General features: G+C 40.7%; 1 protein-coding gene across 2 annotated transcripts in view; it reads right to left on the bottom strand.

The window, feature by feature from the left end:
• The window catches only part of Calcrl (calcitonin receptor like receptor), a 73,066-nt gene that overhangs the window by 32,791 nt on the left and 27,469 nt on the right, over positions 1 to 12,806 (bottom strand). For both annotated transcript variants that reach the window (XM_050120507.1, XM_050120515.1), the window contains exons 3-5: positions 4,030 to 4,120; positions 2,451 to 2,537; positions 407 to 539 (exon numbers count right to left, since the gene is read on the bottom strand). In XM_050120507.1, coding sequence (XP_049976464.1) covers positions 407 to 539; positions 2,451 to 2,501 — 184 coding nt within the window. In that variant the 5' untranslated portion in view covers positions 2,502 to 2,537; positions 4,030 to 4,120. The remainder of the gene's footprint in view (positions 1 to 406; positions 540 to 2,450; positions 2,538 to 4,029; positions 4,121 to 12,806) is intronic.

Genomic DNA, 12,806 nt, shown 5'->3' with positions numbered 1-12,806 from the left:
CCAGGTTGGCCTCAAACTCCTAGAGAGTCCCCTGCCTCTGCCACTGCCTGCTGAGTGCTGGGATTAAAGGCATGTGTCACCACCGCCCGGCTATTTTCAGTGTGTCTTTTCAAATTCCAAAGTGCACTGTCTTGTTTTAATATTAATGCCTACTAATATTTTTTTATATTTTTACACCTTCTAAAGGATAATTCTGGAAAATTCTGTGTAGGAAGCACTTTGTTGAATTTCAATAAAAGGAGTGAGTTGAATCATGTCATAAACACACTTCACAAATGCATCAAGAAACTTGTACATGAGCTAGAAAATAAGTAACTAGTTAACTTTTAATTACTGGATGAAAAGAACCCACATAGCTAGTTCTTTTAAATATGTGTTAAGTGCATCTAGAATTAGCAGTGTCTACCTTCTGCCTGTTGAATAGGATCTTGCATAATCTTTTGGTAGCATTCATATTGAGCCGTCATGATCTTGTTTCTAGTGACTCCCAGCCCCGTTTGGTTAAAGCCTTCTTCTTCTGCCTGTGCCATGACAAGAGTCTAAGGAAGGAAAACAACAATGGCTTTAGAATGGTGGAAATCTTTATCAGAGACCTGGTGGAAAACAGTAAGAGCAGAGAGGCGCCTGATTGCTAAATGGCTCTCAAGAGGAAAGCCCCCAGTGTGTAGCGTTCGCCAGTTTCTGTAGTCTAAACTCTTACTGTGTTGTCCAGTTTCAATCAGCCTTCAGGGCGATGCCAACGCCAGCACTGAGAAGCACCATTGACTCGCCCATGTCTATGGTAGCTAGCGGACTACAGCACAGCCTGAATACTTGTTCTGAAATGCCAACAACTATGTTTATAGCCCCCGAGAGTTTTTACTTGTTCTGTGAATGTTGGTAAGGTATCCATCACTACTAGCAAGACTCTCTTTCATATTGTAAAACAGTAGAAAATAGCATCCAGATATCAGGGAGGACCGATGACATGGGAAATCATCCAGTTTTGTGCACTTGTAATGTCAAAGTAATAATTTTCTCACTGGATGGCATCATATTGCCTGATGAGCACTAATGTTAACAATTGTCTTCTGCAGGTTTGAGTTTCCTGATTAGAGATTTATACAGTAGTTACCCTGGGGAGTAATCGATGAAATTCTAGAACATCAAGACAATTTTAAGTCATATGGTTTTATTTTTTAGTGTTGGGGGTTGAACCTAGCATCTCATGTAAGCTAAGCAAGCACTGTAGATTGAACTACATTCTTTTCCAAGACAGAATTAGAAAAACAAAACACATAAAAACATTTTTCTGAAAACGATTGTAAAAATCAAGAAAAGTAATAATAATTTCAAATATATGTACACACTGTCCATGGGAAAGGGTCAGAGTTCTTTATATTACACTATCCTGATCGGTAATATCTACAGTATTGCCTGCAGAGAACTCAAGTTGGCCCATGTAGCTTGTTGGCACACTTAACTGAGGGTGTTAGTGGAAGAAACAGTTCTGTCCTTTGAAGTCTAGTCAGCCACCCAAGATAACATCTCATAAGTGCAGACACTAGACTACTTCTAGACTTGAGGATATTTTCCAGTGTGCAGACTCACAGAAACAAAATATTGCTTTGTGTGCTCATTGAAGTTTTCAGTACTTTTTTTTTTTAATTCCTTTGTCTGAATGCTTTTGAGGGCTTTGCTTGGGAACACCAGAGGAAAATTCTTTGCTGTCACAGAATCCGATGAGATTATATGGGTCTCTGGGTTTCTTGCTCATATAAAGAAGAGCAACAAGGCTTGCTTTAATTTGATGCAGAGGGCAAGACAAAGAGACACATCAATAAGAAGTGAAACCTGGAGGCATGCAGTTCTTTTGGCTTTGCTAATCCTCTTCTGGCTTCACAGCTCTAACACATATGTCGAGATGCACATGCATGTGCACATGCACACGGAGACACGCTTGCCCCAAATTCAGCAGCAAGAGCTATTTGAATGAGCGACTTCATCAATGAATGAGTAAATGAATACAGAATACAGCACATGTCTCCTAGATGACAAACAATTGGTGGAACAAAAAAAAATGTTAAAAAGTAGAATGTGGGTTCTCTTCCAACAAATAGCAGAACCCATGTGTCTCTCTAAGTGTATTTTCTGTGCTGTGTGTAACTGTACTATCATGAAATGTCATCCCACCATTTTCCAAACTTGCCACTTTACCGGGAGTTTTGCACATTTGAATTCACTAATCTTCCAAAGACCCCAAAGTTCATATTAGTCATAAAAATTCAAAGTATAAAAAATACTATGAGGAAGTGGAATATTGCTATATTACTTGAATATAAAAATGAAATGAATGTACTCATCTAATAACTACCTTAACTTGTATTTATTAACTTTTATCATTTGGAGCTATATTGTAAGTAAAACCTAATCATAACTAATGAGATAAATATGTGGGGATGAATGCTTACCATACTAACAGGCAAGAGAAACACAAAATATAGTATATGCTTTTTCTCCATCCTTAGAGTCCAAATGAAATTTGCTGTATGTTCAAACTGTAACAAAAATGAAAGATATAAAATTCAATACTCATGAAATCAATAATTACTTCAAAAGAAAATTATCTGTTATAATTCTACAGTAATCCTAAGGATTTGATTAGTAGTCATACAAGTAGTGAGGACGTTATGGCTTAAAGTGTAACAGAGCTTAGTGAAATATATTCTAGTTTAATTTGATTTACAAATAATAAAATATTTTGTATAAGTATTTTTGTGTGATTAAAAAGTATCTTGCTTCTTGCCTTTACTAAAATTTGAACAAAATTATTTAACTACAAACAGAATCAGCTTTACACAATTATCTTTTATATTTTATTATACATACATCGTTATCTGCAATTTCCTGACTTTAAATTAAGTAAGTAAATTATTCCCAGGTCAATTTCTTGAGAATTAACATTCAAACAAGATAAAAATGAAGTTTCAAGCCAAGAGATTCACTTGGGATGCAGAGGCAGGTGGATCTCTGTGAGTTCCAGGATAGCCAGGACTGTTACACAGAGAAACTCTATCAGAAGGAGAAGGAGGGGAGGAGGGGGAGGAGGGAGGAGAAGAAGGAGAAGAAAAAGAGAGAGAGAGAGAGAGAGAGAGAGAGAGAGAGAGAGAGAGAGNGTCTATCTGTCTGTCTCTCATCCCCAACAACTGAAGCTGGGTAGAGGAGGGAAAACAAAGAGAGAGAGAGAGAGAGAGAGAGAGAGAGAGAGAGAGAGAGAGAGAGAGAAAGATCAATTTTTAATTCTTCACTGTAGAAAATTGTGGTTAAATTTATGTTAATTCTAATTATCAAAGGACAGGTTTTGAATCAGTAGGAAGACAACCCTCCAGGCACACCTGTGAGGAATTATCCACATTAAATCAGCCTCTGAGGATTAAAGCACAAGTAGGCGCTGACCTAGGCACTCTGCATGTAGGTCACAAGTTTGTGGATTGGTCCTCTGACGGGAAACCTAACAGTAGGAACAGGGCCTTCCCTGACTCATATACAGGCTTTGGGGACCCTACTCCTCATACAGGGTCTCCTTGCCCAGCCTTAATACATAAGAAGGTGCTTACTGCAACTTGACGTGCCCTGTTCTGTTGATACTCATGGGAGACCTGCCCTTTCCTAACAGGAAATGGAGGAGGAGTGGATTGGGGGTCAAAACAGAGGTGGGGGATGCGGGGAGAACTGGGAAGAGAGGAGGGAGGGGAAAACTGCAGCCTGGATGTAAAATAAATAAATAATTGTTTTAAGTTAGCCTCTGGGTATGGCTATGAGGAACTACTGGATGGGTTAATAACTGTGGGGAGCAGAATTCTGTGGCCTGGGATCATGAGCTAAATACAAAAAGACAAACAGGCCAAACTGTATGATTCTCACGCCTTAAAACACAGGGCGCTAGATTGTAAACACGAACCCAGGTTTCTGCAGTCTAGTAACAAGCGCACTACTATCTCAGTTGTTAGTGGCGTTTCGCCCGGGGAAACCTTATTTACAAATACTCACACGCAGGGCCGTCTCCAGACTCTAATCACATCTTCTCCTGGCCCACACTCGACATTGTCTTCAATAACTTCTTAATTACAAGGTTCATGACCTAAAATATGGATTGATTTAAAATAATGTAATGATGCTAACAAGACAAAATTATTTCCATAACAAACTGAAATTTTCTAAGTAATACCTCTACTAAAATTATATATTCTTAAGCTATTCTAATTTTTTAAGCTATTCTAATTTTTAATGAACTACAGAAATGAGACTGGGAAGGAGAGTCTTTATCCTGATACTTAGATTCTTTGTTTATGTTTGAGTTACCACAGGACAATTTAGTCCCTGAATGTAATTTTCAATATAAACAATAGATTATATAATAAGAACACAGTTGGCCTAGAAATGTACATATTTACTGCAAGCAAATATATGACCACCACAGATATGCCATGCAAGGGCTTTCCTCCACCACATAAGCACAAAACATTAGTAAATGAATACAAAACACCAAGTCAAAGGCTACAAAAATAAATGCATGATTAGTTGGCTTAAGGTTTTGCCTCTAATGAGCTAACTTTTTATGATTGGCTACCCTTCAAGAATATATTTCCTCATGGTTTTTTCAATTAATCCTCTGATATCTCTAGTTTGTCTTTTAGTATAGTCAGATTGTAGCAAATTTGTTTGGAAGGCTTACCAATTTTATCCCTACTTGTGCACATTCATGCACACATGCATGATACACACAAGGTCACATCAACACAAGTATCTATCACCTATGTTCTGGCCTCACGTGTCTACAGTTACACATTATTTACACTTGAATTTGAATTGATTATCTGCAATATCAGAAATGTTGAAAATAAATTCTAGTTAAGCATAGAATAATGTTTCATATTTGTTTATATTTTATTTTCAAACATGAGTTTTCATTTGTCTAGGATAGTTGGAACATTGAATAATCCAACTGAATTTTTGATTTATAAAAATTTAAAATGCAACTAGGTTTGCAATAAGTTCTCTGATATAAAGTTTGACCTTTTTAATTATATCTTATTGCAGTGTATGATTCCTTTATATTTTCTATTTCCTTTCATTTGCTAGTATGGTTTTTAAAAACAGAAGCCACGTCTGAGTGATCGGCGCACTTTCCTGACTGGAAGCTCATAACCATTTACTGAATATATAAGCAGATGAACTGGTAAAATGCTTTAGAATGTCAACATTGGCATCAAGAAATTGGATCATAAATAGTGATTCTTATTTCTTATTTTAGAAGGTTTTTGATTTTGAATCTATCTTAGTGGTTCTCTACCCATGGGCCACAATCCCTTTAAGGTCATATATCAGATACTTGCATTACAATTGATAACACTACCAAAATTACAATTATGAAGTAGCAATAAAATAATTGTATAGTGGGGGGGGGGGGTAAAGAAATAGCAGACAGAAAAACTGTACAAGTCAGAAGAGGTGGATGACTACCAGGAATGAGGGCAGCTAGCCACACGAACCCACAGCGATGGGACAGCAGGGACAAAACCTACACAAGCTCCAGCTAACAAAACCCCAGAATGGAGTCGAGATGTTGAGCTGGAAGCCCCACCTCTATCTCTGCAGCTGTTGGCAATTGACATGCCTTCTTTAAAGGTTAGGTTGACCTCACCCCAAGGGTTGGCCTCACACCAGAGTATTTGAGAAACACCAATTGAACTCAATAGGGAGGGAGGGGAGGGGAGGAGGAAGGGAGGGAGGGAGGGAGAGAGGGAGGGAGACAGAGAGAATGAAGTTGGATGGGTAGGGAGATAGGGATGGATCTGAAAAGAGATGGAAGAAGAGAGCTGAATGTGATCAAAATACATTGTGTTAATAAAAAATAAATAACATCCCCCCCCCGCCAAAAAAAAAGGCAAAAAAAAAAAAAACTTGCTGCTCTTGCAGGAAACTGTGAGCTGCCCAATGTGGGTGCTAGAAATCAAACCAGCAACACATCGGGCAGTGCACAATCACCTGCTACTCCAGTTCCTGGGTATCTAAGGCCGTCTTGTCTCCTCAGGCATCTGAATGCATGTGCCAAACATACACTCACACAGACATACATACATGCAAATAAATAGAAGATAAGTAAATAAACCTTTTTAAAGACCTACAACCCTAACATCTTAACACCAATCTCCTGACACTGTTTCTGGTCTATTTGTTTTTAATATCTTAGGAATATTTTTCTTGGGTCTCCAATTACTAATAGTCTAAGAGTTTAAGTTTGACTCTGACAATGAAAATGAATCATTTGGATGAATAATAGTGAGCTTGTAGGAACAAAAGCTCTAGCAAAAATTTTTGTATATTGTGGCATCATAAGAAAAATAACATTCTAAGTTTTTTTTAAAAGATGGCTACATGAAGCCTTCTAATCTGACCTAAAGGCGGGTGGAAGATCCTTCACTAACATTGTGTAGGATACACGCCAAAGGAGCTCAGCTGCTCTGTGCTGACTTGCTTATCTAATGAGTATTCCGGCTGGATGGCTGAATAACTATTAAAGAGAGATTCCTTTGTGATCGCGTTTGGGATTTCATTTTATACTTTGGAGTATTTACTCATGGGGATAATTTCCCCATTGTGGGCATAATTAGCCGTTTTCCGGTCATTTTGGTGACACTCTTTTTATTTGAAAAGGCAAGTGGCCAATATCAGCCCAATTAGTAAAAGGTGGGAGGGAGCCATTTAAAAAAGAATGCAGCACACTCTCTACATCTACTGTGGAAAGAATTAGTTGGAGTAAGAAGTGACTCAACACTGATCAGGCTAACGAACCCTCTGATTTAGACTGGATGAGCCATGGAGGTAGAGCCAGGATCCTCCCTTCTTGAAGGATCGTTGGAAGAGCACATCTTCTTACTGTAGCTAAAGGGCAGGTAGGGTACCATGTCAGGGTATTCTCTTATGCATCCTTTTACCATGTGTAACCTACCACTGTCGAGAAGTCAATGGCGTCATCAGAGCCTTTGACTCCGGCCATATTTAACATCAGTTACAGTTCTGAAATCCCTCATTGGTGTGACCACACACTTTTGACTTTAAGTTTTGATTTGGTTTGGTTTGGTTTGGTTTGGTTTGGTTTGGTTTGGTTTGGTTTGTAAATGCTTTGAGGAAAGTTGTAGAGGGAAAGTTCACTAATTTTAGACTAAGCTAGCTTCACTCTTCACCCTGCAGTTGAAATAGCATGAAATACCTACAAAATGGCACAAAGTATGTCTTCCTATCACATGATCTAGATACTTAAGGATTTCTTTTACCAAAGTAAAGGTAAATATTTTCTACAAAAAAAAAAAAGATTTAAGAATTTATCATCCCCTGCCTAGTATATTCTATGCCCTGCTAGTAATTCATAGCTAACACTTTTATTTTTTAACAATCTTTTTTTTATTTTGCATACCAATCCCAGTTCCCTCTCCCTTCCCTCCTCCTGCTCCCCCCACCTCCCACCCACTCCTCAGAGAGGGTGAGCCCTCCCATGGAGAGTGAACAAAGTCTGTCACCACCACTTGAGGCAAGACCAAGGCCCTCCCCACTGTAGCTAGGCGGAGCAAGGGAATGGGCTCCAAAGAGCCAGTTCATTCACCAGGAACAAATACCGGATCCCACAAACTGCCCAAGCCACACAACTGTCACCCACATTCAGAGGGCTGAGTTGGGTTCCATACAGGTTCCCCAGCTGTCAGTCTGGAATCAGTGAGCTCCCACTAGCTTGGGTCACATAGCTAGCACTTAAATTCAATGGATCTGAAGAGTGATGGCCCAGTCCTAGATGAAGAACAATCGTGACAAGAGAGAGAGACAGAGACAGAGACAAAGAGACAGACAGAGAGAGAGTCAATCATTCTCCTCCAAGAATGAGCCCTCTGCTGGATTATCTAGTCTTATTTAGTCCCAAGAGTTCAGTCTTAAAAACACGTACAGACAAGCAACACTAAATGGGATCAAGTGTGGGGAGAGGGGGATGCGTTTACCAAAAATAAAGAAGAGGTCATAAATTTGAGGGGTGGTCATAGAAAAGTGTTGGTGAGAAATGAGAGGCTGGAAATGGTGTCAATATGGCACTTACATATGAAATTCTCAAAAAATTAAAAATGCATGACAAAATTTCCTTTTGGAAATCAGAAGGATTAATTCAAAGAGAAAAAAGTACGTTGTTGAAGAGACTAACTTATATTGGAAGTCGACAGCAAAGCACTCTAAGCAAGTGAGCTGAGTAAATTATCATGTGAGCAAACAAGATGGGATTGGAAACAGACGAGACTTCAAGGTAGAAGGTTTATGCCTCTCCCGACCCCAGGATTCACATCAATGCTAATTTTCAATGTGGCCATATTTGGAAATGGAGCATTTGGAGGTTGTAAGTTTAGATGGAGCTGTGAGAGTAGAGTCTCACCGAGGGATTGACTTACACAAAGAGAAAAAGGAGGGAGGTACATTGTGTGTACATGTGTGTGTACACGTGCACATTTGGAACTTTGTGTGCCATCAATGACATCATATGAGAATAACCAGAGAGGGAATCTTTATTAATAACCCAGACACGGAGCTAGGTTTCAGTTTCATGACTTTTAAAATTCAACCCATGTTGATTGGTTTCAACAGCTCACTGTGAGTGACCAAGACACAGAAAAACATATTTAAATGTCTGTGATATTAGAAAACTTTCATTTTGGGTGATCTGAGGACTTAGTAACTTAAAAGGATAGGTCATCCCCAGAATTGGATATTGTGTTTGGGGATAGGAATCAATGGTTGATTCAGGGACAACTGAGAAAAGTGTTGGTTTGGGGGATGGGGGATCCTGAGCCCAGCTCAGACATTTTATGACTCCAGGAGCCTTGTCTTCATGACTGTAGAGATTGGCAAAAGAAAGCCTTGAAATGGGCATCCCCCCAGTCATGTCCTAGACATTTGGTCTGGAATGGCTGTCATTAGTATGAAGGAACAAAACTATGATAATGTGTGTGCAAAATAGTTTTGATCACTTTTGCAAACATTAGTGTCTAAGGTGGTAGTGGTGCACGCCTTTAATCCCAGCACTCGTGAGACAGAGGCAGGCGGATCTCTGTGAGTTCAAGGCCAGCCTGGTCCACAGAGCGAGTACCAGGATAGGCTCCAAAGCTACAGAGAGAAATCCTATCTCGAAAAACCAACCTCCCTGTCCCCCAAAACAAGCAAACTTTAGTGTCTAATGAATTTCAAGTCATCAAGGTTGTGTGTGAGCAGAGGATAAAGAGCCCAGCTTTCTAGGGATGAAGACCTAGAAACACAAAGGCAAGGATGCAGGAGTGAGCCAGGCCATGTGATGGAGACAGGGGATGGTGAGGAACTTGAGCGGCTCAGGGGAATTCACCAGTGGACTCCTGCATGTGACGGTCAGGCATGGGCGGGCAGCGTTTCCCTGGGAGCAGCTGTAATCTCGTACATCCCAAACTGCTTAATTTAATTATCAACTCTTGGGACTATGTCTGGGTTGTGATTTAAAAATAGACTTTCCAGTGTAAAAGAAGTCTGCAGGAAGGGGCTCCTTGCCGAATTAAGCCGCGCTTAAGTGTGAGCCGCCGCCGAAGGACAACGCGTTCCCTGTGAAAAAGATGGCAAACCCATTCCAGCGGCTCTAACCTTTACGCGCTGCTATTATCAACCCAATTGTATGTTTTTTCCTGTTGCACAAACATGTTCCCAAAAGACTTTTAAAATAGCTTTCTTTCCTGCTAAATCGTTGTGCCAAGCACTTTTTCTGACTCTCAACTCTAAGTGGACCAGGATGTGTTAAAGGGGAAAAAAAAAAAAAAAAAAGCCCTGTCACGCTTGACAGGTTTTAATAGGCCTTAACAACAGAGAAATGTTTCCTAACCTCGCAGCCCCCTGCCCCGCCCCCGCCCTGGGAATCTTCCCGTGGTGCGTTCTAAACAAAATAAAAACTGTCGCGAAGAAACGGGCGCACCTTCCCGACAGTCACACTTTCAGACAAGCCACCTGGGGGAAAGTCTGCACACCCAGGCAGAGTTCTACAAGAGGGGGAAAAAATCAGAACAGAAAATAAAACTTGCTTGTAAACATTTAAATATCCTAAAAGAAAAAGAAAAGGATGCCCCTCTTTATAAACTCAGTACCTTGAGTCTGAGCGGGCACTCAAGAGCGGTCTGGAAAACACGTCTTCACTAAATCTATGGAATTGGTTTTGAGGTGCGGGTGCTTCTGGATATACTTGATAAGGCTCTCCTTCACTTTTCCCTTTTTAAATGTCTCTTGTGGTTTCTGAACAGCGAGTAAACAGCCAGGATATACTGAATCTGACTCGGCTGTTTGGAAATGACCCTGCTGCCTCGGCTGACACGGTTCTCTGACTGCGATGCAGCCCGTGTCACCAGCTACGTGTCTGTCTTCCTCACACACGGTTTCCTTGACAGGAGTCTGTCTGCGCTACAAAACAATGGCAATCTCAAAAGGAAATGGAAGAAAAGGAGCAAAAGATAAACACTATCTAACTGATGTTTTAGTAGTGCCCGCGGCTGGAAAACTCGATGAGGTGTTTGGGGGCAGGAGCCAAAATGATTATCCAAACGGCATGGCAATTTGGCATTTAAAAAAAAAAAAAAAAAAAAACTTAAAAATAACACTAGAAGTTTCGGGGGGTGGGCCACAGGAGGCAAACCCTAGAAATGAGCCACCGGGCAGCCGAGGGTACTGATTGCGTGTAGAAGGCCTAGCATCCTGGACACCCGCAACCGCCAGGCCTGAGCCTTCCTCCAGGCGTCTGCAGTTATAAGATGGGAATAGCATGTGTTTCCTAAGGCCCGTGAGGGATCGCAGGTGATAAGCTCCCCAATCACCAACTGAGCATGCTGCCTACGCAGTGGTAGTCTCTTCCCAGAGCTGAAACGACCGCCTGGGATCACTCTGTAACTGGTCACCGTTACAAAACTTGTAATGTTGAGTCAAATTATATATGAATATCTAACAGTGCCCACTCTCCCAGCTTTTTGTAAAGTAAACTCTGTGGGCTCCTGACGCTAGTGGGATTTAAGGCATTCAGGAATGAATGAGGAAGAGAACTGTGTCTCCGTCATTTGCTCCTAATCAAATGACTTCGCTGTGTGTGCATAACCCTGCTGCTTCTGACTTTGTCACGTGTTTGCCCTCTCCTTTAAGAGCAGTAATGAATAACAATGCCATGTGTCCGTCTCCGACTCGTCTCTCTTTCTGCCTGAGGATAGCATTATTAAGGAGAGGGTGTCTTCCACGCTTTGCTTACAGGAGCCCCTGAGTCTGCACTATCAACCCTTATTTTGTTAGTTTCATTAGCTCCTAGTTAAAGAGGAGCCCCAGTGAACCAGGGGTTGTCAGAGGTGGTGGTCTGCAAACAAAGGGGGGTTCTTAGTTCCAGAGAGGCTGGAGGAAAGAGACGCAAGGTGGATGCAAGGTTCAAGGGGGGGGGGGGGGGCTGTAACACTTATGTGTAAAAGAATGTCCTTTGAGGTTGAGAATTTGGGAATAGCTTGGCATTTTGTTTTTTATGTTCTTACTTGTAGTATTTAAGGTCTACATGTATCAGTACACGGGGAAACGTGTATGTGTGTGTAGCATGTGGTGTGTGTGAATGTGTATGTGTGCATGCTTTCATCATTTTACATATTCTGATGCTCTATGTGTTGTTCCTTTTGGAAACTACAGCTCCCAGATTCCTCCTGGATTACGGACACCTGCGTGCGCGGGCGCGCACAGGTGCAGGACATTTCTCCCAGATACCCTTGCGCTTCTCGTTAAAAAGCGAGCTTCCACGAGGTCTCGCTCTCTCTCTTGCCCTTTACCCTTGTGTGTTTTGCACACCTGTCCCTTATCGTGTCCCCTCCATTAAAGCGCACCCACGTGGGAGCCGTGTGTCTGTGTCTCCTCCTTTCGTGCGTGTTTTGTCTGTCCTGTGTTTGTCTCCACACACACACCCGCTTTAAAAGAATAATACTATGTGCTCCTAGAAATTGGTGCCGTTGAGTGGCTGTGAAGCAGAGAGTATTTAGTCACCTCGTTTGTGTCTTGTCAAAACTTATCACAGACTCCACTAACGTACAGGGCAGAGGGAACCTGATGATAGGAAAAACCATCCCTTCATCTGTCCTTTTAAATGGCTTTTTAAGTCCCAGAATGTTTCAGATACTTTTTTGTTCTATAATATATAGTGTATGTTTGATTAATCTATAAAAAAATATGTGTAGGAAAACATAATAAAACAATAATCAATTCATGTTTCAAATACCTTATCTGTGGGAAAGTCCTGTCAAGAAAAATTTTGGAGGGTTCTGATTTTGGAAGATGTAAGGAACCACCAAGGAGAAGGAAAAAGCAGAACTCTGGAACACGAAGAAGCTCTGGGAACCTAAGGTTTATTCACAGTTAATTTATCAGTTTTCAACCTACTGTTTTCAAATCTGTAAATATTGCTGTGCTACCACTGGAACTGGAAAAACTATTAAAAAAAAAACTATTTGAAAAGGGATGCACTTTGCTGACTTTTATGGTGTATTTGCTGGGTGTTTTACACATATACATAACTTACTAAAATGTTTCACTTAGTTAAGTTTTAAAATTAAAAAAAGAAAATCAATAAACTTGCTGAAGAAATTATTTTCTCATGACTTTGAAGAACATAAAAACTTAATAGACATATAAATCATGGAAACATGTTTGTTTTCTGAGAGACAGAAAGGGGGTGGATCCAAATGGGAAGGGAGGTAGGGAGGAACTGG

Source organism: Alexandromys fortis, unplaced genomic scaffold (genome assembly GCF_014885135.2).
Source record: "Alexandromys fortis isolate MF-2015 unplaced genomic scaffold, M_Fortis_MF-2015_v1.1 scaffold_8_1_9099942, whole genome shotgun sequence".
Lineage (NCBI taxonomy): Eukaryota > Metazoa > Chordata > Mammalia > Rodentia > Cricetidae > Alexandromys > Alexandromys fortis.
This window is presented reverse-complemented; position numbering and strand designations above follow the sequence as displayed.